This window comes from Monodelphis domestica, chromosome 5, assembly GCF_027887165.1.
Source record: "Monodelphis domestica isolate mMonDom1 chromosome 5, mMonDom1.pri, whole genome shotgun sequence".
NCBI classification, from domain to species: Eukaryota; Metazoa; Chordata; class Mammalia; order Didelphimorphia; family Didelphidae; genus Monodelphis; species Monodelphis domestica.
This window is the reverse complement of record NC_077231.1, coordinates 226,423,424-226,449,614: the sequence shown is the minus strand read 5'-3', so window position 1 is coordinate 226,449,614 and position 26,191 is coordinate 226,423,424. Positions and strand designations below refer to the sequence as shown.

At 48.0% G+C, this 26,191-nt stretch overlaps 1 protein-coding gene across 3 annotated transcripts; it reads left to right on the top strand.

Annotated features, from left to right (window-relative positions):
* Positions 1–2,979: 2,979 nt before the first annotated feature.
* On the top strand, positions 2,980–13,646 carry ZNF467 (zinc finger protein 467). 3 transcript variants are annotated; one of them, XM_056799863.1, is made up of 4 exons: positions 2,980–3,733; positions 6,927–7,043; positions 7,656–7,769; positions 11,391–13,646. In XM_056799863.1, exons 1-4 carry the CDS (start codon positions 3,610–3,612, stop codon positions 13,046–13,048), a joined length of 2,013 nt encoding a protein of 670 aa, XP_056655841.1. In that variant the 5' UTR covers positions 2,980–3,609; the 3' UTR covers positions 13,049–13,646. The 3 variants fall into 3 exon arrangements, with proteins under 3 accessions (XP_056655841.1, XP_056655842.1, XP_007504617.1); XM_056799864.1 differs by lacking the exon at positions 2,980–3,733 and adding an exon at positions 3,800–4,016; XM_007504555.3 differs by lacking the exon at positions 2,980–3,733 and adding an exon at positions 5,897–6,486.
* Positions 13,647–26,191: the final 12,545 nt, after the last annotated feature.

The window sequence follows — 26,191 nt, the reverse complement described above, 5'->3', positions numbered from 1 at the left end:
TCTCTATATTTCCATTGTACAAAATATTCTCCCTTAACGTTGGCCCTATATTGCATTGAGTTTTGAAGGACAGGTTAAGGAATTTTTCCTCATCATCAAATGGGATATTTATAAAGTGCTTATCGAGGTGCCTGGCACTTAACAAGTTTTCCCTTCCCTTCCCTTCCCTTCCCCTTTAGGCTACTGGCTCTATGGAAGTGGTTATTTAAGTTTTTTGAATAGAGTAAGAGCCTGATCTGATACATGCATTAGGAATGTTATTTTTTCTGCAGAAAAAGATCGATCAGAGATGAGAGGGAGGAAGATATAAAGGTCCATAGGAAAGAGAACCTGAATAGAAATGTTGGCCAAGTGAGCAAAAAGTAGGAGACAGGAAAGGTTCATGGAGAGGTATTTCAGTGGCAGAGACAAAGTGTTTTCTTTTCAACATTCCTATGGATGGTGGAAGTATGGCCAGGCAAACATATGACACATGAACTAGACTCTGGGTGAAGAAATCTGGACACCAGTCATGGCTCTGTCACTTACTAACTGGATGACCTCCAGCTAAGTCAACTCATCTTAATATACTTAACTGTACAATGAAGAGATTGGATTAGATGGCTTTTAGGGTCCCTTGTGCTTCTAACTTTGTGGAGTTTTTTTGTTTGTTTTTTAACCAGATCATCCTACACACAACTGCGAAAGTGATTTTCTTAAAGCACAAGTCTTGACAAAGTTACCAATAAACTTCAGTGACTCCCTATTTCTCTAGTATATATATATATATATATATATATATATATATATATATAATGTTTATATGCTTATATTTAACCCCTTTGTTTAGTATTTTGAGCCCTTCAAACCAGGTCCCTCCTTTGGCTTTCAGTCCTTACCCTCCACATATCATGTTCTGGCCATACTGGACTAGTTGCTGTTGCAGCATCTCCCATTTACCTCTGTACTTTTGCACTGGCTGTCCTCCATGCCTGGAATGCTCTCCCTCCTCACCTCCACCTCTTTTTGGCTTTCTTCAGGCTTTAACTCAAGTTCCACATGCGACATGAAGACTACTGAACTTTTCTCTGGCCCCTACCTGCTAGTGTACCCTCCCTCCCCAATACTGCCTAGTATTCATTTTATATATGGGCTGTATAAGTTTGCCCAGGTGTACCTTGTCTGCCGCCCCTTGAGGGCAGGAACTCTTTTCATTTTTACCCTGTATCCTCAGTTTAGCATGCCTGATCCACAGTAAACAACTGATAATTCATGTCGACTGATTGATTCACTGGTGGGAAAGTTTCAGTGTGAAAATCCCCTCCATAGAAGCTGATCAGCAACTCATCTGTAAATTTTAGTCCTAGAAAATTACCTGTGGGTACTGAGAACTTAAGTGACTCTCCCACAGTCTCACAACTAGCATGTATCAAAGGCAAGACTTGAATCCAAGTCCTGATGTCAAGGCTGATCCTTTATTCCAAAAGTGCCACTCTGATGATTGTTCCCATTTAAGAGACAAGCAAAATGAGACAGGCTTGTAGGTGCTCAAGTAGCTAGTAAACATAGGTCTTTTGACTTTCTGAGGATCACTGCACTGGGATCCTGCTTTTTCTGACTATACATATATGTAAAAATCCACCCACTAAAAGGCCCCGCCTCAACAAGATCCTTAAAATAGAGGACTCCTTCTCCCTCTTTCACGCCCTTCCGGCACTGCTCATTCCTCCCTCCCAGGTTGATGTAACTTTTTCCCCTTCCAGATTGCTCTGGACCCTGATTTCACCTGTATCAACCTTGAGGGAGGAGGCTGGGGCGGGGAGAGAGAAGTAGGAGTGCAGTCAGTGGGACTTGTCCTGTCGGGTCCATTCACTAGGGAACTGTTACATCCTTTCCTATTGCTGGTCTCGGGCCCAGAAAACTCTCCCAGGGCAGGAACTAGGGGGCGGGAAACTGGGGCCAGAACCCCAAACAATCCTAGAGAGGGCAGAGTAGTCCAGGGACTGGCTGGGCCCGAGGGAATTGGAGGGGGGGGGAGGAGAGGGGGACACTTGTTAGACTGGAGGCATGCATTTCAGGCAGGTGCCACGAAGCGGCCGGAGGGACGGGTTTAAATTCGGCAACCTGCAACACAGGTAGATTCCAACCCAGCCCTACTGCTGGACAAGAGGCATGGACGGCTGCGGCTGCAGGAACATCCAGGCCGCTGGTTCAGACTGAGGGCCCTGCTAGTCCCACAGAGGGTGGGAGTTTCCTCACCTCCCTACTCTAAAGTTAGTCTAACCATGCCCCCACACCCCAATTCCCATTCCCTGCCCAAGCTCCTTTCCTGCCTCGCCAGAAGGCCCCGCCCCCAGTCCCCTCCCCTAAGTGCCCTCCCAAGCCCCACCCCCAAAGTGTACACACACACACACACACACACACACACACACACACTCTCTCCCTCCCTCCCTCCCTCCCTCCTCCTCCGGACCCCGCCCCCAACCTTCTTCCTGACCAGTTACTGGACTGGGCAAACTGGGGTGGGGAGGTGCCGAGACCTCAGTTACCCGAAGCGGTCAGGTGCCCCCTCCTCCTCTAGAGACTCCGGGGTCCAGTTGCCAGTGCCCATCCCTCTGGGAAAAGAGAGAGGGCTGGGGAGACAGAAGGGTGAGACCGGAGGCGAGTGGACGGTCCGGCCAGAGGAAGGACTGGAAGTGACAGAATGGGTAGAGGGCACTGACCAGGGCGGGTGGAGCCAGCTGGGAGAAACGGGGTCCTCAGCTTCCCAGAAAGATACAGAACAGACCAGTTAAAACACCCACAAAGTCACATACACAAAAGGACAGGCAACTGTGGAAGGACAGACATCCACTCCTCTCTCCCTCCCTCTCTCCCTGTCCCTCCCCCATCCCTCCCTCTCTCTTCTCTCTCTCCCCCTCCTTCTCTGTCTCTCCCTCTCTCCTCCCTCCCTCCTTCTCACCCTCTCTCCCTCCCTCCAAGCTCCTAACAGTGCCCTCTCACATCCCCTTTCCCTCCTCCTCCACCCCCCCAGGGGCCTTCCACCTTTTGCCCTGGCTCCTCCTTCAATGGCTCCCTAGCGCCCCTCCCTTCTAGTCCCCCATGCCCTTCCTCCCCAGCTCTCCTCCTTCCCTCCCCCTTCTTTTCCCCTCCTCCTTTTTCCCCTCCTCCCTTCTCCCCCTCTTTCCTTTTCTCTCCCCCTCCTATCTCCCCCCCCCATCCCTTTTCTCCCACTTACCATCGCCCATTCTAGGTCCTCTTATCACCTCTCCCCCAATAATTCCCTTCCCCGTCTAGGTCCTCCAAGACCCTTCCGCCCCATCCCTAACCCCCTGCCCCTCCCCTTGAAGTGCCAAACCCTCCTTCCCTTCCTTTTCGGTCCCTAACATCGTACCCCCCCTTCTCCCTCCCCATCCCTCTGCCTTGCCCCTTCCCTCCCCTCTGTATCCGTAACCCTTTGCCCCTTCCCTTTAACTCTCTAACCCCCTGCCCTGCCCCTCCCCTCCCCTCTCCTCCCTTCCCCGGACTTCTTTTCCTCCCCCTCCCTCTCCCTTCTTCCCCTCCCTCTCCGCCCTGACTCTCCCTCTCCTGACTCGGGGAAGTTTCAGAGCCATCAGTCTGTCCGTCTGTATGTCCGTCGGTGAGACCGCAGCACAGCTGCAGGCAGCGGGCGCCATTGCGCGCGGAGCGGAGGGGAGCGGGGAACCCCGGACGCCTGGGTCCGGGGAACGTCTGCTCGCGGCTGTCCCGCCAGGTAAGGAGAGAGGCAGTGCAACGGGCGGCTCGGTCCGCCTTCCCCCCACTAGAGACACACACACGCACAACACACATTCACACACACACACACACACACACACACACACACACACGCACGCACATACTGATGACAGCTCCTGGGGGTGGGGGCTGCTTGCAGAGGAGTGGGGGACGGGTTTCTGACAGGGAGGAGGAAGGGTGTCAGGGAAGTGGGTGTCTGAGGAAGAAGGGCAAGGAATGGGAGAGGAGAAGGAAGGTGGGGACCCGGGTCTAAGCAAAAGGTGAAGGGTGGAGGGGGGCTGGGGTCTGAGGGAAGAGAAGGAAGTAGGAGCTGGGAGCTGAGGAAAGGGGGAAGGGGAGAGGGGTTCAGAAGGAGAGAAAGAGGGAGGGAATATGAGAAGAGGGGAGGGGGATAGGATGGGGGAGAGGTCTGAGGTGGGAGGGGCAAGGTATTAAAGAAAGAGATGGGTGGGGAGGGGATAGAGAGGAGGGGGCTTGAGGGGGGAGGACAGGGCACCGAAAAGGATGATCTAAGTGGGAAGAAGAGAGAATCAAGGGTGTCTTGGGGGAGGGGCGGGGAATGGGGGGAAAAGAGGGAAGGGTGTCCCCTGGGGGAGAGGCAGGGAATAGAGGTGTGTCAGAGAGGAGGAAGAGTGTGGGGGAAGGGAGAAGGAAAGGTATTGAGGGGTGGGGGCAAAGGAAAAATTCAGAAGCTAGAGAGGAGGGGGAAGAATCTGGAGGGGGAGGGTCTCTTAAGGTGGAGGGGTGGGGCAGGAGGGAGTTTGGGATCGAGTGGGAGGGGGGCAGGGATCTGGAGAGAGGGGGTGGAAGGGTGGGGTCTCAAGAGAGGAAGCAGAGATTCTAGAAGAGAAAGAGGAGGAGGGCTGTTCTTAGGGGAGGGGGAGCCCGAAGTCGGAGGAAGGCTGGGACGGGGAGGGCAGGTTTCTGGAGGGACTGGTTGAGGCTAGGGAGGAGAGGGTTAGAGGAGAGAGGCAAATCCCGCTTGGGGAAAAGGGAAAAAGTGAAGGAGGAGGGCCAAGAGAAAGGAAAGGGTGGGGCACAGGGGGCATCTATAAAAGGGGGGGTCTGGAAAGGAAGAAAGCACCAACCCCCCAAGGTTAGAGCAAATGAAGGAAACTGGAGAGAGCAGGGAGAAAGAAAGCAGGAAGGGGGAGGGGAAGAGCCTGTCTCTGGGAGGAGGTGGGGAAGGGAAGAGTAGGGCAGGAAGGGGTAAGGGAGGTAGGGAGGGGGCCAAGGAGGGGAAGGGGCAAAACAGAGGGAGAGAACTGAGAGGGGGAGGGGAGGAGGAAGAACGCCAGAGGAGAGGAAGGGGGAACTAGGGGGAAGGGAGAGGAGAGGAAATCAGAGAGGGGAGGAAAAGAGGGAAGGGGGAGGGGAGCAGGGTGTAGATGGAGAGGTGGAGAAGCTGGGAGAAGAGAACAGAGTAAGAGAAGGGGGAGGGAGGGGGAGGAGCAGGGGGAGGGGAGAGGAGGAAGGAAAAAGGGAGGGGGAGAGGAAGAGATGGCGGGGGAGGGGAGACAGAAGACAGTAGAAGCTGGTTGGGGGGGGGGGGAGAGAAGAGAGAGCAGAGGCAGGGGATGGGGACCAGAAGGGGAAGGGAAAGGCTGGCTTGGGGTGGTGGGGGAGGGGAGGGAGTAGAGCCACCAGAGACATAAAAAAAGGGAGAGGGTCAGGGGGAGGAGGAGGGAGCCAGAAGGGCTGGTGGAGGCCAGGAGGGGTGGAGGAGGCTGGGGAGGAGCAGGAAGGGGAGGGGAGAGGGAAGAGCAGAGGGGGGCCCACAAGGGGTAGGCCAGGCCAGCCCATAAGCCAGCCAGCCAGCCAGCCAGCCAGCCAGCCAGCCAGCCGGCAGGCAGGCAGGCCGGCAGGCAAGCAGGCAGGCAGGCAGCCTGAGAGGAGGGGCAGAGGGAGGAGGAGCTGGGGGGAGCCAGCCAGATTCGGGAGAAGGGAGGGAGAGTGAGCAGGAAAGGGGGGAGGAGGGGAGGGGCAGAGGAGCAGAGGAAAAGCAGCCAGAAAGATTAGAGAAGGGGGAGGGGAGGGGAGGGGAGGGGAGGGGAAGGATTGCCGAGAGAAGGGAAGGGGGAAGGGAAATGAACCAGCCGGGCTGGGGAGGGGGAGGAAGCAAAGAAAGGGGAGGGGAATATTCCCTGTCACTGGGGGAGAGGAGGAGGAGGGGCAGACGGCTCTTTGGTTTTGGGGTTGAGGCTGGATCGCAGGATTTGGGCTGGGAAAGGAAGCTAGAGCCATCTCACCCACCAAGAAGACCCTATTCAGAGCCTAGGAGGGAGGGATCTACCCCTCCCCCAATTGTGGTTACCCCTCCCCCCACCACCACTTGCCCAATAGGACCCAAGAGCTCCCCCCTCCCTCCCACTAGGCTCCTATTTCACTAGCTTCCAGTGACAGCTGGTAGGGAGCCTGAGCTCCCCATCTCCTCAGAATACTACACACATACACACACTCTCTCTCTCACTGTCTCTTTCTCTCTCTTCCCCCCTTCCTCTCTCCCCCACCCCCAGGCCCTGAGGAGTCTCTTCTCACCCTGGGATTGAGGATGGGGTGGGGGAGCAGCCCTGCAGAGGCCACCAGAACATCCCAGAGGGAGGAGCAGCCTAACCAAGTCCCGGGGACTCAGCAAGCCACCTCACAGAATCCCTTTCGCTGTGCCTCAGTTTCCCCCAAGCTATGCCCCAGAAAGAACTCCTTGGGCATTTCCACGGAGATGAAGCTGTGGTAGGAGGCCACCCTCCTGGAGCTGTGTGATGCCCCCCTGAGGGCAGGGCAGTCAGGAAAGCCCTCTGAATGCCAAACTTCCCTGGATGGCAGCAACTGCCAGGGGAAGGGCTAGGGCTCCTGTGAGCTGGAAGGGCACCTTTCAGAGCCTTCCGAGGGTGCAGGTGGCTTTCTCATGAAATCACTGCACTATTACTAGCTCAGCCGCGTGCTGAGCCCTGTGCCGCACCCCACACTTGCACGGACGTACACTGACATCTTCCGGACCCCAGTAAACACCCCACACTGGCCTTGTCCGCCCTGATGGACAGGAAGGGAAGGGAAGGGGGGAAGGCACAGGGAGGAGCTCACTCAGGCAGCCCAGAGACCTGCCACTCCGAGGCACAGCAGGGACTTGAGTTGGGGGAGATAGTAGTGATGTCCATTCATTTGTGTGGCAGGTTACCCTCCAGGCCAGCCAGAGATGGCCCCACAAATTGAGCCTGGAGACAGGCCCCATGAGGCCCAGGAGCAGACAGCCCCCTCGGGGGGAGAAGGGCCCCCAGGTGCCTACTCAGGTAAGAAGGGCAGGGGCTTGGGCATAAGGCACTGGGAGGAAGGGGAGGGAGGGAGTGGAAGTGAAGAGTGGTTCAGGGAACAGGATCTGATACCCTGATTCTGCCCGTTGGTTTGCCTTAGAGCTGGGGCTCCAGTGATTCTTAGGCACCCCAAAGTCCTCTCTTTACCTGGAGCTTCCCTTGAGCCCTAAAGGACCCTCTTTGCTCAGTGCTTGAAACCAGTGGTTTAGTCATTTAAAGTCTGATCTGGCCAGACCGGCCAGGCTGATTCATTATTCAGTCTTGCTAAAGATCTTAGCTAGATTGGTATTCATGGTCCAGTGGAAAGGGCACTGGATTTGAATCCTGGCTCTGCAACCTACAGCCTGGGAGACCTAGTCATTGGCTCTCCTGGATAGCAAACCAATGTCCTCATAAGTAAAATGATGGTGTTGGACTAGGACTTTAAGGTCCCTCCCAGTTCTAAATCTCCGAACCTATGAGCTTTGTCCCTGACATCCCCACTACTTTTTAGAGTCAGCCAGAGAGGTCCAAAGGCCTCTCACCCTCACACCATCCCGATCTCCTGTAGTCCTCACTACACAAAGTCAAATAGAACCTGTCGTCTTCCAGGGACTCTGGTTCCCAAGCCTGAAGATGTTTTCCAGAGTGAACAAGGGGAGGAACAGAATATGGCAGAACCAGGAGTTGAACCCCAAAAAACAGAGCCTGAGAGCTCCTGCCCAGGTAAGCTGAGCCCCCCCTTCTCTTCAACCTTTTCTGGTAACCCAGAATTAAATTCTCCATATACTTATATTTCTCTAGAAAAGATCATGGATTAAAGGGCATTGACCCTAAAGAAAAAAAGTGTAAGAAAACCCTGAACATTGCCCTGGGATCCCCTGAGGCCATCTCCAACAAATCTTTTCCTCCCTGGCTGCTTGCTCTCAGAGACCTTACAATCTAGGGGAGTGGAAAGTAATATGAGGGGGGCAGCATCTTGCCAAGTAAGAAAGCAAATAAATCCAACAGGAATTCAAAGGGATATTACATTATTTTGATGTAGAGGGGAGCTGGTTTTTTAGTGCCATTTATTCATTACACACTTGCTGAATATTTATTGCTAAGGTTCTCTACTCAGCATGATCTACATACCCACACTCACACTCACACCCACCCAGAGCTTCAGTTAGTGGGCAGCTGGCATTGGCTCCTAACTCTCTTTCCTCAAGTCCAGTCATTCCCCAAGTCCTCTTTCCCCTTCCTACTGCCATCATCCTTCTGTCTGTGGGGCACCTCTTCTTTCATTCAACAAAACTACCTCTGCCTAATACTGGATCACACTGAGTGTCTCACTAAGTAATGTGAAGGATGCAAGGACAAGCAACAGACTGGATCTTTGCCCTCCAGAAGCTTGAATATAGCCTGAGTGAAAAGAGAGAGAGAGGGAGAAAAAGTTAATACGATTCAGCAGCACAATAAATGACCCATCAAAAAAATGGAAGGCAGATTTCAGAAGGAGATTGTTCTGTATGCCATAGGAAGGCGCTGAATGTTTTTTAATAAACAAGTGACAATTAAAAATCATTTTAGGAAGAGTAATTCAGTGGCTCTTTGGGGGTAGATAATCTATACATGCAACAGTCAATTCAATTCAATGAATATTTAGGAAAGGGAGTAAGCATTTATATAGTTCCTACTGTGTGCTATGCCCTTGACAAATGTTCTCTCATTTGGTCCTCACAATTTTGCATGGTAGGTGCTATTATTATCCCCATTTTACAGATGAGAAACTGAGGCAGAGGTGGTGACGTGCCTAGAGTCACATAGCCAGTAAGTGTCTAAGGATTGAATCCGGGTTTTACGAATAAATTTCTACTCTGCAAAGCACTGTTTGAAGTATGGGAACACAAAGGAGCCCCCCAACTCAACCCCCCCCAAAAGCCAGTATCTGACTAGCCTATATGAGGAAGGGAATCATACTCAGGATTCATATTTTTCTTTAACGTTTACAAAGAACTTTATCCATGTTTGAGCCTCTCAACAACCCAGATAATGAAACAAAATCTGAAGAGGCTAAGCAAATTATCCAGGAATATGCATCCTCAGAGACTAGTTTTGAATACAGGTCTTTCCCACCTCTTGGGCTAGCAAACTGTGACACCAGGAAAAATGAGACAAAGAGTCCCAGAGTATTTCTAGAGACAGTGAGGACTAGCAGGTAAGAAGATCACAAAAAACTTCTTTATCATCCCCAGACTTCTTATCTGGAGACCAAATAAACCCAATGTGTCCTCATGGAAGAAACATATTTCTAAAAAAACACTTCTTCTTGTATTACTAAAACAGAAAGTAAAGGTTTAAAAGGGTGGAGGGAAAGCTAGATAACACAGTGGATAGAGCTCCAGGTCTGAATTGGGAAGGACCAGGGTTCATCAAATCTGGCCTCAGATACTTCCTTGCCATGTGACCTTGGGCAAGTCACTTAACCCCAATTGTCTAACTCTTGCCCTTCTTAGAGTTATTACTAAGATAAAAAATAATGGTTTAAAAAAAAGGCTTCCTAGAGAGGTAACACCTCTGTTGAGCCTTGAAGGAAGATATTCTGAAAGATCGAGATGAAAAGGGTGATAAGTAACAAAAAGACTTGGGCTTGGACTAGGGTGATAGCAATAGGCACAGGAAAGACAAGGAATAAGGTGAAATAATAATAATAATAATAAATAACATTTATATAGCTTTTACTATGTGCCCAGCAATAACATATTACAAATGAAAAATAATAACTATTAAGTACTTTATTATTACTATTTAATTTGATCCTCACAACAATCCTGGAATGCAGGTTATTATTATATATTTTCTAAACACTTACTTTCTGTCTTGGTAACAAATCTAAGACCGAAGGGCAAGGGTGAGGTAATTGGGGGTTAAGTGGCTTGCCCAAGGACACATAGCTAGGAAGTATCTAAGTTCATATTTGAACCCAGGACCTCCCATCTCTGGGCCTGGTGCTCTATCCACCGAGCCGACTAGCTGCCCCCAAAATCATCAGAACTTAGTGAGGGCAGATGAAAAAAACAGGGAGCTCCCAGGTTACAAGCCTGAATAAATGACGGAAAGGTGATCCCTTTTACAGAAATAGAAGGTTAGGAAGGGACGAGTAGGTTTTTCAGTAAAGATAAAGACAGGACATAACAGGTGGAAATGTCAGAGAAGCCACAGAAGCACAATAATGTAGTGTCAGAGATGCCAAGGGAGAAGAGTTCCAAGAAGAGGAGGTCATCTGTGTCAGATGCTACAGATAGGTCAAGAGAACGAGGACTAAAAAAAGGACACTGGATTTGTCGATGACTTCATTGGTGACTATGTGAAGAATAGTTTTGTTAGAAAGGGTGAAGGGGTTAGAATGGGGTAGTGTTTCAGGAGAAATCGGTGGTGACAGAGAAGAGGCACATAGTATTGACAACTCTTTGGAAAAGTCAGTCTGTAGCCTATATTCAGAAGGCTAGTGAGTATCAGAACGGTGTTTCTGGTCCTTACCACTGAAAAGGACCTCAGAGACCACCTAATCAAGTAGCTTCTAACCTGAGGGACACACACACACACACACACACACACACACACACACTTTGAGAGAAGGGATGTGAAATAGGACTAGAAATATATCAATGATCTCTTTAAATGATCCAGGATAATGAATAAGTAACCATCCCTTCTAAGGACATCATAAATGTCTTGTGCATCCGTGTGATTCTTTTCCAAATGTACACAGGTTTGGCTATGATTATTTAAATAGAAATTCGTTTAAGAGCAATACAAATGTCTCTGACATCAGGACTCAGATGGATGCACTTCATTGACTCCTCTTGCTCCAAGAATGAGGAGCTATTTGGGGGCCCTGGGTGGGGGGGTCTCCTGTCTAGAATACCGGCCCTGGAGTCAGGAAAACCCGAATTCAAATCTGAATTCAGACACATTACCCTGTGACCCCGGGCAAGTCACTTAATCTAGCTGTCTCAGTCTTCTCAAATTGAAAAGTGGAGATCGTTTTAGCATCTGCTTCCCAGGGTGGTTGTGAAGATCAAATGCGGGCAGTATTCGTCAAAGCAGTGTCCTTAAGTACTTATTCCCTGCCTACCCTCAGTAGAGAGAGTAGGCAGGCTGGAGGTGCAGAAAAAGGCAGCCCTGCAAACCTCAATGAATTAGTGAATTCTCTTGTTACAAGAAGAGATGCTGTGAGTTGGGAGCGGTGGGGGCAGACTCCTGGGAGTGAGAACAATGTAAAAGCAATCAAGAAAACGTCCAAAAAGAAAGAGAAGTCTGTCTGAAAGAAAGTCTCAGTCCCATTCCTTCTTCATTTTCTAGAAGACTGGATGATCCGAAAAGTGAAGGTGGAGGATGAGGACATGGGAGAGGAAGAGGAGGTGGTGTGGCCCCAACACCTCCCCCAGTTACTTCCCAGCGGCCCCTTCCTGCCCGCCGACCTGGGACCCCTGGCGGCTGTGGCCACAGCTTGTAAGCTGGAGCCTGGAGCGCCTCCGGCGCCTCTGAGTGGCTTGGCTCTAGCATCCTGGCCCCAGGTCCTGGAGAAACCCTACGGCTGCGGTGAGTGCGAACGGCGCTTCCGGGACCAGCTGACCCTTCGGCTGCACCAGAGGCTGCACCGGGGCGAGGGCCCGTGTGCCTGCCCAGACTGTGGCCGGAGCTTCTCGCAGCGCACCCATCTGCTGGCCCACCTGCGCAGCCACCGCGGCGAGCGCCCCTTTCCGTGCCCGGAGTGCGGCAAGCGCTTCAGCAAGAAGGCTCACCTGACCCGCCACCTCCGCACGCACACCGGGGAGAGGCCCTACCCTTGCGAAGAATGCGGGAAGCGTTTCAGCCAGAAAATCCACCTGGGCTCGCACCAGAAAACGCACACTGGCGAGAGGCCCTTCCCCTGCGCCGAGTGCGAGAAGCGCTTTCGCAAGAAGACGCACCTAATCCGCCACCAGCGCATCCACACAGGGGAGCGTCCCTACCAGTGCACCGAGTGCGGCCGCAGCTTCACGCACAAGCAGCACCTAGTGCGCCACCGGCGAGTGCACGCGGCGGCGGCGGCGGCGGCGGCAGCAGCAGCCGCAGCAGCGGCGGCAGCTGGGGCGGCCGCTGCAGGCCCTGCCCCGCCTCCCCCTCCCCAGCCCCCGGCCACTGACCCCTTGTGCCAAGAGGCTTCCACAGCCCCTCCAGAGCCCAGGGCCTTCGCGTGCGCGGACTGCGGAAAGGACTTCGGCTGGAAGAAGAACCTGGCCTCGCACCAGCGGGTGCACCGTGGGAACCGCCCCTTCGGGTTTTCTGAGCGCCCGCGGGGTCAGGGTGAGCGGTGCCCTCCCGGGGCAGCTGGGGCGGCTGCAGCGGCAGCAGTGGCTGTGGCAGCGGCGGCGGCGGCGGCCCACACTGCCATCAAGGCCTTTGCCTGCACTCACTGCGGGAAAAGCTTCAGTCAGCGGCCGGGGCTGGTGGCTCACCAGCGGACCCATGCCGGCGAGCGGCCCTTCCGCTGTCCAGACTGTGGGCGCGGCTTCTCCCACGGGCAGCACCTGACCAGGCACCGCCGTGTGCACACGGGCGAACGACCCTTTGCCTGTACCCAGTGTGGCCGTCGGTTCGGCTCCCGCCCCAACCTTGCTGCCCACACCAAGGTGCATAGCGGCGCCAGGCCCTTTGCGTGTGCCCAGTGCGGTCGGGGCTTTAGCCGTAAGTCACACCTGGGTCGTCACCAGGCAGTGCACACTGGGAGCCGTCCGCATGCCTGTACAGTCTGCTCTCGTTGCTTCAGTTCTAAGACCAATCTGATTCGCCATCAGGCAGTCCACACCGGCTCTCGCCCCTTTCCCTGCACGCAGTGTGGCAAGAGCTTCAGCAGAAAGACCCACCTGGCCCGGCACCAGCGCACCCACGGAGAAATCACTCATCTTGACCCCAACCTAGCAAGCCCAGCCTGGCCTGTCCCCACAGTGCCTACCCCAACTCCACTTTTCCTGTAAATGGAGCAGATGGGATCACCCAGGTCTCTTCGGGGCCCTCTCTCACCTAACTGCAGGTCAGGCCCCTTGTGGTTTCTATCTCCATCCTCCATGACCAAGGCTGCTCTCCCTTTTTGCTGCTCAGAGCCCACCCCCTCTCCCTTGTCCTCCCTCAGTTTTCAGCATATCCCCTCTGCTCCATGTTAGCTCCTGCATCCACTCGCCTCCCCACCACTCTCCTTTGAGAACACCCTATCTGAGGGTGGATGACCAAGAGAGAATCCTAAGCAGACCCTATAGGGAGGGGTATAGACTGAATGAACTCCGAGGTTCTTCACTGTCTGGAACATTCTTCTTCAAAGTGGACCCTTGGGTTGGGGGTGGGTGGGTGGAGATGTGTTAAATGACCAAAGGAGAATAGAGGTCCAAGCTGGACCAGATGGGGAGGGAATGAAGAACTGAATACGCCTACAGCTTGCTGTTCTATGCCTTCTTCCCTACCCTTCAAAGTGGAAGACTCTCCTCTCCCCCTCAAGAAAGGGGGATTTCTGTTCCAAGAAGAGGGGAGGATAGTCACCTATGTATTTAATGTGTCATTAAAAATAAAACCTGAACGCTTTGGGGGCTGTAAGAGTGGTGGGTGCTGGGGCTTTCATGCCTCAGCCAATCAAGAGGTGGGGGAGTGGAGCCATTTATCCCATAGCTAACTCCATGGGCTTCTCCTGACCTCCTCTGTGAGGCTTGGGGTTCTCAGATAAATGGCATTTTCCTCACAAAACACTTAAGAGTCAAGTAGGGCAAAGTAGTCCCTTCACTCACCCGAGCACTTACTCTGTCCCCCTCTATTCTAGTAGAAAGCAAGAGTGATCCAGTCACTTAGCAAGATCTTAGCATCTGAAATTTGCTTTCTTACAAAGACCACATAGTGGCCCCTTGCTTTAGCTGAGGAGTTGGCCAGCTTTTCTTCTCAATCCTCTTTTAGCAGAAGGTAAAGGTTAAGAAGATGGGGGATGCAGAGGGAGAGTCTGCATGGATCTAGGAGGCCCTCACATCTGTGAATGCAGCAGCATCAATTAGTTATCTGAGTTCTGTACCTTGGGTCTCTGTTCCCCATCCTGGAAGTCTTCCAGGGCCCTCCCCGCCCCCCAACCTCTGACCCATTTTTACCACCCACAACTCTAGCTTGCTGCACAGCACCAAGGAAGTAGGAGGAAGTACCTGTTGTTTCCTGCCCAAGGGTCCCAAACGCTTGCTCCTTCTACATGGGCAGGGCTCACTCCCAGAGCCTTTGCTTCTCAGAGAAAGGGATTTGGAGCTGACTGGGTCTGACTGGAGCAGAAAGGATGTTGGGTGAACTTTTACAGGGTATGAGTACAAAATAACAGGAATGATATTGGAACAAGCACAGAAGATTTTGGATACTTGGGAATACCATTACCTTCAAGTAGACCCTATGGGAGCTGCGCGCGCGTGCACACACAGAGAGAGAGAGAGAGAGAGAGAGAGAGAGAGAGAGAGAGAGAGAGAGAGAGAGTAAAGACCTAGAACTCAAAGTAACTTCAGAAGTCCAATCTCCTCCTTTTGTAGATGAAGTTGAATAACTTGCCTGAGGTCCAGCAGGTAAGAAGAGACAGGCAGGATTTGAACTAGATTCTCCAGAGCCAATGCTTTCAGCACTGTACAACCATACCTCCTGAATAACCTCAAGGTTTGTATATCTTCCACCTCTGAGGATCCATGTAGTTTGTTTCTTTTTTTCAAACCAAAAAAATCTTTTGAAGCTACCCCTCATGAACAAAGTAAATGATCAAACTAGGTAAGTTTTTTGTATGGGGAGGAGGTGGACTTTGTTTTTGTAATCAACAAGATATTGGTATAAAGCTTGGAGACCCTTTTTCTCCTGTAGGTCCTAAATTGGCACTGAAGAGGGGTTTCAGTCTTTTAAGTGAAGGCAGCATTGCTGGCATAGATTTGTAATCCCAAAGTAACAACCTTAAGCTCAGATTTGTATGTATAAATTCTGATATGTCTGTTAAAGACATGCCAAGTATTAGGGAAAGATTAACAGACTTGGTGTCTGGAAGACCTGGGTTCAAATCCTCTGACACTAGTTGTATAAGCAAATCACTTTCAATCTAAGGCAACTCTTAAAGCAGCAAGTATGGTGGTCAATGCTGGACCTGGAGTCAAGATGGCCTCAGTTCAAATCCCAACTCAGACACTTCATAGCCATGGGACCCTGAGAAAGTCTGAAAACTGTCTCCAAAACCCTTTCAAATTCTCTTATGTCCATTTGCCCCACTCCTGGGTTTGCTTAGTTCTGGATCAGGCCCCTATCAGCAAAGTGAATTGAATGTAAGTGTCCTGGGAGCAGTTTGGGTACTTAGTGGAACCAGACCTAGAGATGGGAGGTCTTGGATTCAAATGTGGCCTCAAACACTTCCTACCTGTGTGACCCTGGGTAAGTCACTTAACCCCCATTGCCTACCACTTACTGTTCTGCCTTTGAACCAATATACAATATTGATTCTAAAAGGGAAGGGAAGGGCTTTAGAAAATAAAGTAAATGTCCAAATATTGATAACCCAGAGAACTTTTCCTACATCCTATTGCCTAGATTTATAGTATTTGTCCCATGACAAATTTTGCTCTGTTGCTCATAAAAATTTAATTTAGTCCTAACCACTCCAACAATTCAACCACCTTTTCCAGAGCCCAAGTGCTCCCCCTCCCTCATCTTCCTGGAAGTCAATGCATATTCAACTTCACAGCTTCTCCAAGGGCAAGCCACCCACCCCTATTCTGGGAGAAGAACTTGGGGAGAGTGGAAGAATATTTTTCCTACTTTCTTCCCAAACAGAGCCCCAGAAATAGGCAGCAAGGTCACAGCCGCTTATCTATGTGAAGGCTCTGTTTCTCTGATAGTAAGAGACATGCCTATCATGGGTAGGCTGGAGGGTGGGTATAGTGGCTAACCAAAAGGACTATGTCTAGAGTCAGGGCCTCAGGACTAAAATAGATCGACTTGGTCCTGTTTAATGGCATAAACCTGAGCCATGAAATTTAGTGGCCCAACATACCAGACCCCTCTATGAATCAGGGCTTATATGCCCTCTTCAATTTAGAGGAAGAGAAACAGGCAAATGATTACCTAACCAGCTTATATCAGGGACTTAGTCAAAAGAAGAACCAAAACCACTAACAACCAAGAAACACTTGTAGGGGATATGCTGAGCCAAATCTGGATCTTCTCCAATCTAGCTCTGGACAACATGAGCTGATGCTGAGGATTCCTAACCCCACATGATTCTGTAATATTCTCAGAAAGAAAAGGCAAATTTGAAAGAGTATGCTAAACTCAAAAGACTAAACCAGAAAAAATTCTTTAAGGGGCAGCTAAATAGTATAGTGGATAGAAAGCCAGACCTGGAATGGAAGGACTTGGGTTCGGATCTTGCCTCAGATATTTCCTGGCTTAACATAGCCCCAATTGCCTAGCCCCTGCTACTCTTGTATCTTAGAATTCATACTAAGACAGAAGGTAAGGATTTATAAATATATTTTTTTTTAAGAATTGGAATGTGACTGTGAGCAAGTCACTTAACCCCAATTGCTTAGCCCTTATCAATCTTCTGCCTTGAAATGGTTTTAAAAAAAGAAAAGAATTGGAATTCAAAACCCAGCTTCCTCCTAATTCCTCAGTTAACTTACAGTCTAGTTGGGGAGACACACAGGGTAGGACAAGCACACTATCTTCCTTTAGTGTCTATGTTTCCATCAAGAGGCAACACAATATAAGGGGAGAGAACGTTGACCTTGACTCAGAAAGTCTAGGGTGGAAGTCCAGCCTCTGTCCAATACCTACTAGCTAACTGACCATGGACAAGTCTTTTCTGACCCATATGGTTCTCTAACAATGTTGCACAGGAGAGACAGATCTGACTTCCTGAAGGCAATTTCCAGATTAGGAATTCTTTATATCAATAAAATCATAAATCTAGAACTAAAAACAATGTGTCTACTTCTCTACTACCTAGCAAGGGGGAAACAAAAAAACAAGTAGACAATATGATCCCTGTCTTCAAACAGCTTAGATTCCAGTTGAGGGAAATGAGGCTGAAACTATGGAAACTGAAAAGTATGACATGTATAGAATGCAGTGCTGGAGTCAGGAGATGTGGGTTTGAATCCCACCTCAGACAGTTTCTAGTTGTGTTAACTTTCATAAGTCGCTTTATCTCTAAGCTTTAATTCTTTCATTAGTAAAATGGATGGAGATAATAATGGTGCCTACCTCACAGGGTTTTATGAAGATTATATGAGATAATGTATATAGAGCACTTTTCAAATCCTAAAAGCATTATATATATATTTGAATTAGTATTACAGAATAATCTACGGTCTACTGTTCAATTCAATTGGTGTCTAATGTGTATAAAGAACTGTGCTAGGTCTCGGGAATGTTGTTATTCATCTTTCATTTTCAAAGATCAGTGACATCACTGGGTGATGTCTTGACTTGTGCATGAACTGGATTTAAGTGAGGCAGAGTTCTACAAAGTCATCAGCCTCACTGTCTCTTCCAGAGTCATCAAAGTCCAGTGATGGGCCAGAGTAGAGTAGATGACTTTGGCATCTTCAATGTCTCACCAAGCTTCCACCACCTTCATGGCCATGGGAACAAATTGTTCTCACATGCCTATTCCACTGGGGGGGTAGTCTTCCCATGCTCACAATAGACATTCCCCTAATTCACCAACAGGTTCCTGGCCAATCCATTACCTGCCTTAGCCCATCTGCCAAAATGGTTTATCAGGGTGTGGCTGCTGTATATACTACAGTATCTTGGAGCCACAGGTGAGAATTGAGTGCCAGGTAGACACCAAAGGTGGATGAGCAGCCCCAAACAGGACTTGACAAGTCCTCACCACACTGGTGCTAGTCCTCCCTGAACATCCATACACCTCAGGACTTGGGAATACATTGTTGAAAAACAGTGAATTCCCTGCCTTGGAGGAACTTACAGGTTCCTCAAAGGGTTAAGATAAGAACAATTATTCAGTCAACAAGCATTTATTAAGTACTTTCTATGTGCCAACCACTAGGCTAAATTCTGGGAGAACAAAGTCAAAGGTAAAATAGACCCCATCATCAAACAGGAGAAAGTATATGATCGGCAAAGCTGTTGATACATATACATGCCATATGATTACTAAGTGGTTCTGGGAGGGAGAATACAAGCAGCTAGGAGAATCAAGAAAGGTTTTACTTAGAAGATCACACTTCGGCTGGGTTTTAAAGGAAACTGGGGGTTCTTTAAGGTGAAGGTAAGGAAAGAACGTAATCCAGATATGGGGAAGTCAGTGCAAAAACATGGTAGAATGTGCCAAGGTCATCGGACAGAAAATTTTTAACAAAGTAACATTTGAAGAGAACGTTAGAAGGAGAGGTCCCTTTCAGCTTCCTGGAAGAGTCAGCACCTGAGCTAGATCTGAAAGGAAGCATTCATTCCCTAGAGAGATAAAGAAGTACATCCCAGGCTCCCGGATGGCTTTGAAAAAGAAAGTACAAGAATTAGAAGATAGCTAGTAGTCCAATTTGGTGAGAATGGAGTGCATAATTGGGGCAAATGTGAACTAAGACTTTGAAACGAGGTTTATCTACAATTTTCGCAGGACCATTGATCTATCCTCACATACTTAGTAAATGTGTTATACATGAAGCACTAAGTTAATTGTTATAGAAGGTAAAAAAAGAAATAATACAGTTTCTACATTCAAAAACCATAGACTCTAGTTAAGGAATTAAGATAAAAGATAAGTACCACAGCAGTAGATGATAGCATGCCCAATGAATGGAATAATAGTTCAAGAGAAAGAAAAATTACGATGAAGTAGAGGGATTTAGGAGGCCTCAGAAGTGGTGGAAGCTGAAATGGACTTTATGAGATGAGAGATGAGTAGTTTTTAATTACGAAGGTCCCAAAGCCCATCTCTCCTCATTGATGGTACCCTTCATGAGGATGGGTGGTGGGAAAGGTCAGATTTCTTGGGAGTTCCTCTTCAAGTTTGGTTTGCTTCAGGGGCTTCTGGCTTCTAGCTTTGAGAAAAAAGATGGATGATGCCAACCTCACTTTAGGCTTGATGACCTTGTTTTATGGAACTCCCAAATTTATCTTTGTCCCTTGGGAACTTGCCTGCAAGGAACTCCCAGATTGACCCTTGTCTTAAACTGAACAAGAAATCTTAAAGTACTCAATGATCTCAGTCTAGAAAAAAATTAGTGGATTTAATAAGATCTTTATTTTTTTTAATCCCTTAACTTCGGTCTTGGAATTAATACTGTGTATGATTCCAAGGCAGAAGAGTGGTAAGGGCTAGGAAATGGGGGTTAAGTGACTTGCCCAGGGTCAAACATCTGGGAAGTGTCTGAGGCTACATTTGAACCTAGGACCTCCCATTTCTAGGCCTGGCTCTCAATCCACTGACCTACCCAGCTGCCCCCTTAATCAAATCTTAAGTACCCTTTTGTCTTGGAAATTTCTCCCAAGGTATCTGGGCTTCTCTCAGGTAGTCAAGCCTCTGGCTGGAATCCTCCATCTATTGTCATGTAAGCCAATCAATTGTCTTTCCTTTCCTTTATTCCCCAAAAGGTATATAAGAGCCCAAGTTGTTCCAGAGGTAGTGTTCCCAGAGCTAGTCTCTGTGTGGTATTTTGTGTATGATTCTTATGTGGTGGCCCTTAAGAGCATTGTCTTCCTTGTCCTGATTGAAGACTTGTTCTTTCTAACTACTTTGGTGGTTCTGTATTTTCCAAGGTTGACAGGCTGCTAAAGGAAAAGACTCTATAAAGATATGAGAGGAGCTGGCAGTCTCCATCATGTCCCTATCTGTAGCTACTCTAGGGAATTAGAAGAATTTCCCCTTGGGTGAGATCTGAGACTCTCTCTTGGGTGAGTTAAGTTACCTTGCTCCCAAAAGTAGAAGTCCTTATATTTTCATATGTATTCCTTTTTTTACTTCATTTTGCCACCTATTTAGATAAATGGGTTTCTTGACTAAGTGTTATATGTATTCATTGTGGAACTAGTATATGGTGGGAAAGAGGTCAAGACTTGAATATTAAGCTTGAGATCCTTCTTCTCCCTAATAGTGAAACAAGTCAGAAATTAGATCATCAACCCACTACTTAGACAACTAGATTGTCTGACTATTAGGTTAATGCTCTAGACCAGTGATGGTAAACCTTTTAGAGACAGAGTACCAGACCCCAGTCTGACCTTGCCCTCCAGCCCACCCCACTAACCCCAGACAGGAGAGAGAGGAAGTACTCTCATTAGACTGCTGAGCAGAGGGATGGGTGATGAGAGGCACCTGTGGAGAGGAGGAGAAAAGTGGCCCCAGTGCTTCACTCCCCTTCAGCTCTGCTCCCCTCCAGCTATGTGCCACACTGTGAGCTATGCTCCCCTAAAACCTAGCTTCCCTTCAATCTCACCACAGGAAACCCCTCACCACAAACTCAATAGGCTGTTGTCTTCAATAGACCCTTACACAGCATGTGAGCCCCCTCTCTTACCCCACCCCACCCTCACCTTACCCCAGACAGAGAAGGGAAGAAGCACTCCCTTTGGGCTGTTGGGCAGAGGGGAGGGGGAAGTAAAGAATGACCTCAGATGCATGGAGAGGGGGAGGATTATAGCCCCACCCTGAGTCCAACTGCAGGTGTACCCACAAAAAGGGCATGCAAAGACCTTTTTGGCACAAGTTCCATAGATTCACCATCATGGCTCTAGATCATTATTTAAGTGATCAGATAAACATAATTCTAACCTGGCACCACCTATCTCTGAGGACAGTAAAGTGATCAAGCCATCTAGCCCTAACTTCCTGCTTTTTCTACCATAACCCCCAGGAAACTAAAGTCTCCCTCAGGGAAGAGGAGATGGGAAAAAAATTTAGAGGTGTCTATTCTGCTTTCCTTAGAGCCACATAAGAACACCCTCATGCTCTAGATGAGGAGTTAGCCTCAACATTTGTTCTGCAAAGAACTCCTGTAGCAAAGGTGTGGAAGTCAGAATGCAAAAGGCATAGTTAAAAAATGAGTAGGTCTCTGGTTAAAATGGAGCATCCACTAAGAGTGCAGTGAGAGATAAGGTTGGAAAGGTAAATTAGAACCAGATTGTATACCATCAGTAAGGATTTATCAAGTGCTTATTTTTTGCTAGGCACTTTGCTAAGCCTACAAAGAATAGATAGACCCTGCCTGGAAGGAGCCCATAATCTAATGATGGAGTGACAATATGAAAATTGCAAACAAGATATAAAAAGCACAAATTGGAGATAATCAACAGAGGGAAGGCACTGGCATTTGCCGGAACCAGGAAAGGCTTCTCACTGAAGGTAGGATTTTCACTAGAACTCAAAGGAAGCCAGAAAAGCCAAGAGTCAGAGATGAGGAAGGAAGAGAATTCCAAGCATGAGGAATAGCCAGTAAAAAATGCCCAGAGCCTGAAATTAGATTGTCTTTTGAGAGGAACAGCAAGGAGGTCAATGTCACTGAATCACAGCGTATACACAGGATTCCCCAATTGACAAATGGTCAAAGGATCTGAACGGTCAGTTCATATTGAATTGAGAGAGAGAGACTGAAGGCTGAGAGATCAATTAGGACAAAGCAAAATAAAGGTCTGAATTATTATACAGGACTTTGTGGATCAAATGATATAACTGTTTCTAAATTACTTTGCAAAGGTAAAAGTTCTGTGAAATACAATTTGACAAACATTAATTACAGATATCCTATGTGAAAAAGCTAACCTGAGGATTCAGCATTGCAGAATAGATGCTGTTTTTAGCTTTTTTTTTTTAAATAAACTCTTGCCTTCTGCCTTAGAATCAATACTGTGTAAGCTGTAAGCAGTAAGTGCTAGGCAATCGAGGTTAAGTGACTTGCCTAGGATCACACAGCTAGGACGTATCTGAGATCAAATTTGAACCCAGGACCTCTCATCTCTGGGCCTGACTCTCAATCCACTAAGCCACCCAGCAGCCCCCTTTAGCTATTATTATTGATAAAGTTTCCCTCATTAGAAATTCCCTATACAAATGAATGGGACAGTTAGGTGGAGCTGTGGACAGAGTGCTGGACCTAGACTTAGAAAGACAACTTCCTGAGTTCAAATCTGGTTTCAGACATTTACTAGCTATGTGACCCCTGTCCCAGTCATTTAACCCTGTTTGCCTCAGTTCCTCATCCAGAATGAGTTGGAAAAGGAAATGAAAGACTGGTCCAGTATCTTTGCCCAAAAAAACCCCAAACAGGCTCATAAAGAGTCAGTGACAACTGGACAACAAATACAAATGAACTCACTAATGTGGTTCCCCCAGTCTGTTCAAGGCTCTAAGCTGGGGATAGAAAGATGAAAACAAACAAACAACAAAAACCCAGCCCTTGCTCCTCTCTCTCAAAGAACTTACAAAGCACTAAGGAAGAGAGGACATTGCACACAGGGTATCCTCACCATTACTAGGGGAGTTGGTACTGCTCCGGAGAGTTAGCCTGGAGAAGAGCCATGGGTGGGGTGAAGGTATGAGCATATGACAGCTGTCTTTAAGTATTTGAAAGGTCATCATGTGGAAGGATTAATTTATTTTGCAATGGGTAGACTTTGGTGAAGAGGAAAATTTAGGGCTGATGTCAGGGAAAACTTCCTGAGCTTCGAGCCATCGAAAAGGAGAGCAGACTGCCTTTAGAGGGGCCAGGCTTCTGTCAGAGACCAAACAACTGCTTGTCAGGTGTGTTCCAGAGTGGATTCTGGTCGAGGATGGGCTAAACCAGTGGTTGCTGAGATTCCTCCCCGACTCTCAAATTCTAGGAAACTGTGAGATGCCTGGCAGCTAGCTGAAGCTCCTCTGGGTGGCTCAGGACCGTCGCCCACTGCTGCGGATGTTGGCATTGCCTTGAAGAGAACACAGCCTTTCTTAAGGAAGCTGTTTGGCCCAACCAAGGGGAGCTCCTGGAGGTGCACAAAGAACCTATGGGCCAGGGAAAGGGTAGCATCCTCCCACCCACACCCCACACCTCCCCAATGTGTTCCCACAAGCAGGGAGGAGTCTCCGATTTAAGGAACCAAACTCTTTTCCTGGAGACCCAAGAAAAGTCACAGTCAGGTCTGGCTTCTGTACAGCCTGGAGTAGATTCTAATTTGTCCTGACTGTGATGATGTTACATAATGATATTACATAACCACATTACATAAATCACAGCCCTGCATATTGAAGGAGACCCTTGCTGCCTCACTGCCTAGTCTGGCACTAGACACCCAGTGAGAGGGTCAGGAAGTGCCCTTTGGCAAAGCAGTTGATATTTCCCAGCCCCGAAGCTGACCTGCACTGATTCTGGGTCTTAAGAAAGACTATTTGCTTTAAGTTTCTTGTGACTTCAGGGCAGGTTTTCCATCTGTACCCCCAATGTTTCCTTTTTGCCCATTTTAATTCAACCCTCCGTTCCCTCCCAGGGATTCCTGATGCCCATTCCAATGTCCATCTTTCTTCCATATCAACTCTTATTCTCAGGAAGTGTTCCTGTCTCAGTCATTTCAGCTTTCAAGTGGAATCCTTCAGTGTGAATGTAGCTTCCTAAGCTCAAAGATCTTAAAGTTTCTTTCTTTCTCTTCCTTCCTTCTTTCCTTTCTTTTTTCTCTCTTTCTTTCTTTTTTCCTTCCTTCTTTCTTTTTTCCTTCCTTCCTTCTTTCTTTCTTCCATTCTTCCTTCCTTCCTTTCTCTCTCTCTCTCTCTCTCTCTCTCTCTCTCTCTCTCTCTCTCTCTCTCTCTCTCTCTCTCTGTCCCTCTCTCTCTCTCTCTCCTTTCTTTCTTTCTTTTTAAATTTTCCTCCCTCTTTGAACCTCTTTAGCTCCCAGCTTCTCACCTTCCAAGTCTTCTCCCATCCTGGAGCCCTTCTCTCTGCACCTTGCCCCCATCACACCCCCCTGCTCTCCTGGAATATGCTGCCTGCCCTGCCTAGCTCCACTCGCTTGGATGTTTCCCTTGACCCCACTCCGCTGGAGTGTCTGCCTCCTTCACCCCACTCTTTTCAGCCTCACCTTCTTCGAGTTTAGTTTAAGGGTGTGACCTCTTGCCTCTCCTTGAACTCTGTCTTAAACAACCTGGCTCTCCACTCCTCCATTCCCTTTGGTCACTTTAGGGGAGCCTTTTGATTGGCCAAGAGGTGGAAGATTAACAACAGGGAGGGGCTGGAAGAGATGTTAAATGTTTTGTCAAGCTCAGTAATTTTGCACTTATCCTTGCAGTCTCTACCCTGAATTCCCAAAGAAGAGTTTGCTTTGAAAGATGTGACTGAGTCTACTGCTGAGGACAGGATGGAGAAGGGCTATTACTCAGGTAGAGCAAAAACAAAACATCTAGAGCAAATGCAGGAATCCCAGAAGCTCAGTGTCTGAAGGAGAAAAAAACCACCAAGGCTCCTTTGGATATTTTGAAATTTTGAGCTGATTTCCATGTTGCACAAACAATGTGCCACGATGACTGAGCATGCAGAAACAGAATTTGGTGTGTTAGTTAAATCCAGTTTACACCAAAGTTAATGCAGGGCAAACTTATCATTTTATTCAACAAATATTTACCAAGCTTCCACTCCTCTTTAAGCTCTGGTGAAGGTAATAACCAAAAACAAAGAAGCAGTTTGGTAGGTGTTCAGGGAGATAGGGTACTACATGGAGGCAGAAAGACCTGACTTCAAATCTAGCGTCAGACACTTTCTAGCTCTGTGACCCCAGGAAATTCACTTGATCTCTTGTTTGCCTCAGTTTTCTCATCTGTAAAATGGGGATGACAATAATAGTGCCCACCTCTCAAGGTTGTTGTGAGGAACAAATGAGATAATATTTGTAAAGCACTTAGCAGTGCCTGGCACATAGTAGTTCTATATAAATGCTAGTTGTTATTGCTATTATTATTAAGTAGTCATTGCCTTCAAGGAGCTTCCATTATGAAGGGGAGGAAGATATAATATGTCCACAAATAATGTAAAACATTAAAAAGAACTTTAGAAACTGGTGGGATTAGGGAAGATTTCATAGAGGAGATAGCATCTGAGCCAAGTCCTGAAGAAAGATAAAGATTCTGAAAGACAGAAATGAAGAAAGATTTCTTCACGGCATGAAGTATAGCCTGCAACAATGTACTGAGGTAGGAAATGGGATATTAGGTCCAGGGAACGGCTAATTATTCAGTTTGTCTAGAACACAGAACCTGTGAAAGAGCAGGAGTATGAAATAAGGCTGAAATGGTAGACTGGAGTCAGATTGTGATAACCCTTAAATGACAGACTAAAAGAGTTTGTATTTTATCCTAAAGGCAGTGGGGAATTAGAAAAGTTTTTGTAAGCCCATGGAATTATAAGATCAGACATATAACTTCATATTACCCTTTCTGGTCTGTTCTTTAACCTGGAACTTACTCTCACAGGTTATATGGTAGACTGACACTTGAATACTTCTAAAATGATATTGCTCAAAAGACCCCACCAATGGGCTTCCCAACAATAATCAGCCAGGAGAGATATTTAGTTATTAGCAAAGGCATTTATCCCAATAGCAAAGTAAGAAAAGTAGATTTAGAACATTCCAACCCTCTCGTAAACTTGGAGTGTATACTCTTGCACTCACAACATCTATGGTAAGAGTTGGTTAAAACCCAGAAAATCATGCATGTAGTCAGATACATGTTTGTATAAAAATATAGCAAAGGCAACTCACAATTCCTGATAGGATAGTAACTATCCTATCTTTTCTTGCTCTGTAAAAATGTCATTCATCTCCCCTTGTGTAGAAAGTCTACTGGATTTCTAGGGTCTGTTCTACTCCATTCCCTGGCTCTCTTCTCTACTGCCAGGGGTCATGCTCCATGAAACTTCCCTTGACAACTACACCTCTGAAGCTACATCTATCTGCTTCCTGCTGATTGAAGTGTCTCCTCTGGCCCAATTTATACAGCTGACAGGAGTTGAAGTCTGAGAATTTTCCCACTGACCAAGTCTTGAAATCTCTTCCTTTCTCCACCACCTGCGGAAATTCCTGTAGGGCTTAGTTATTCAAAGTCCTTTAAGGTTTAGGTAATTTGTTTGTTCAACCAACCACAGTCAGGA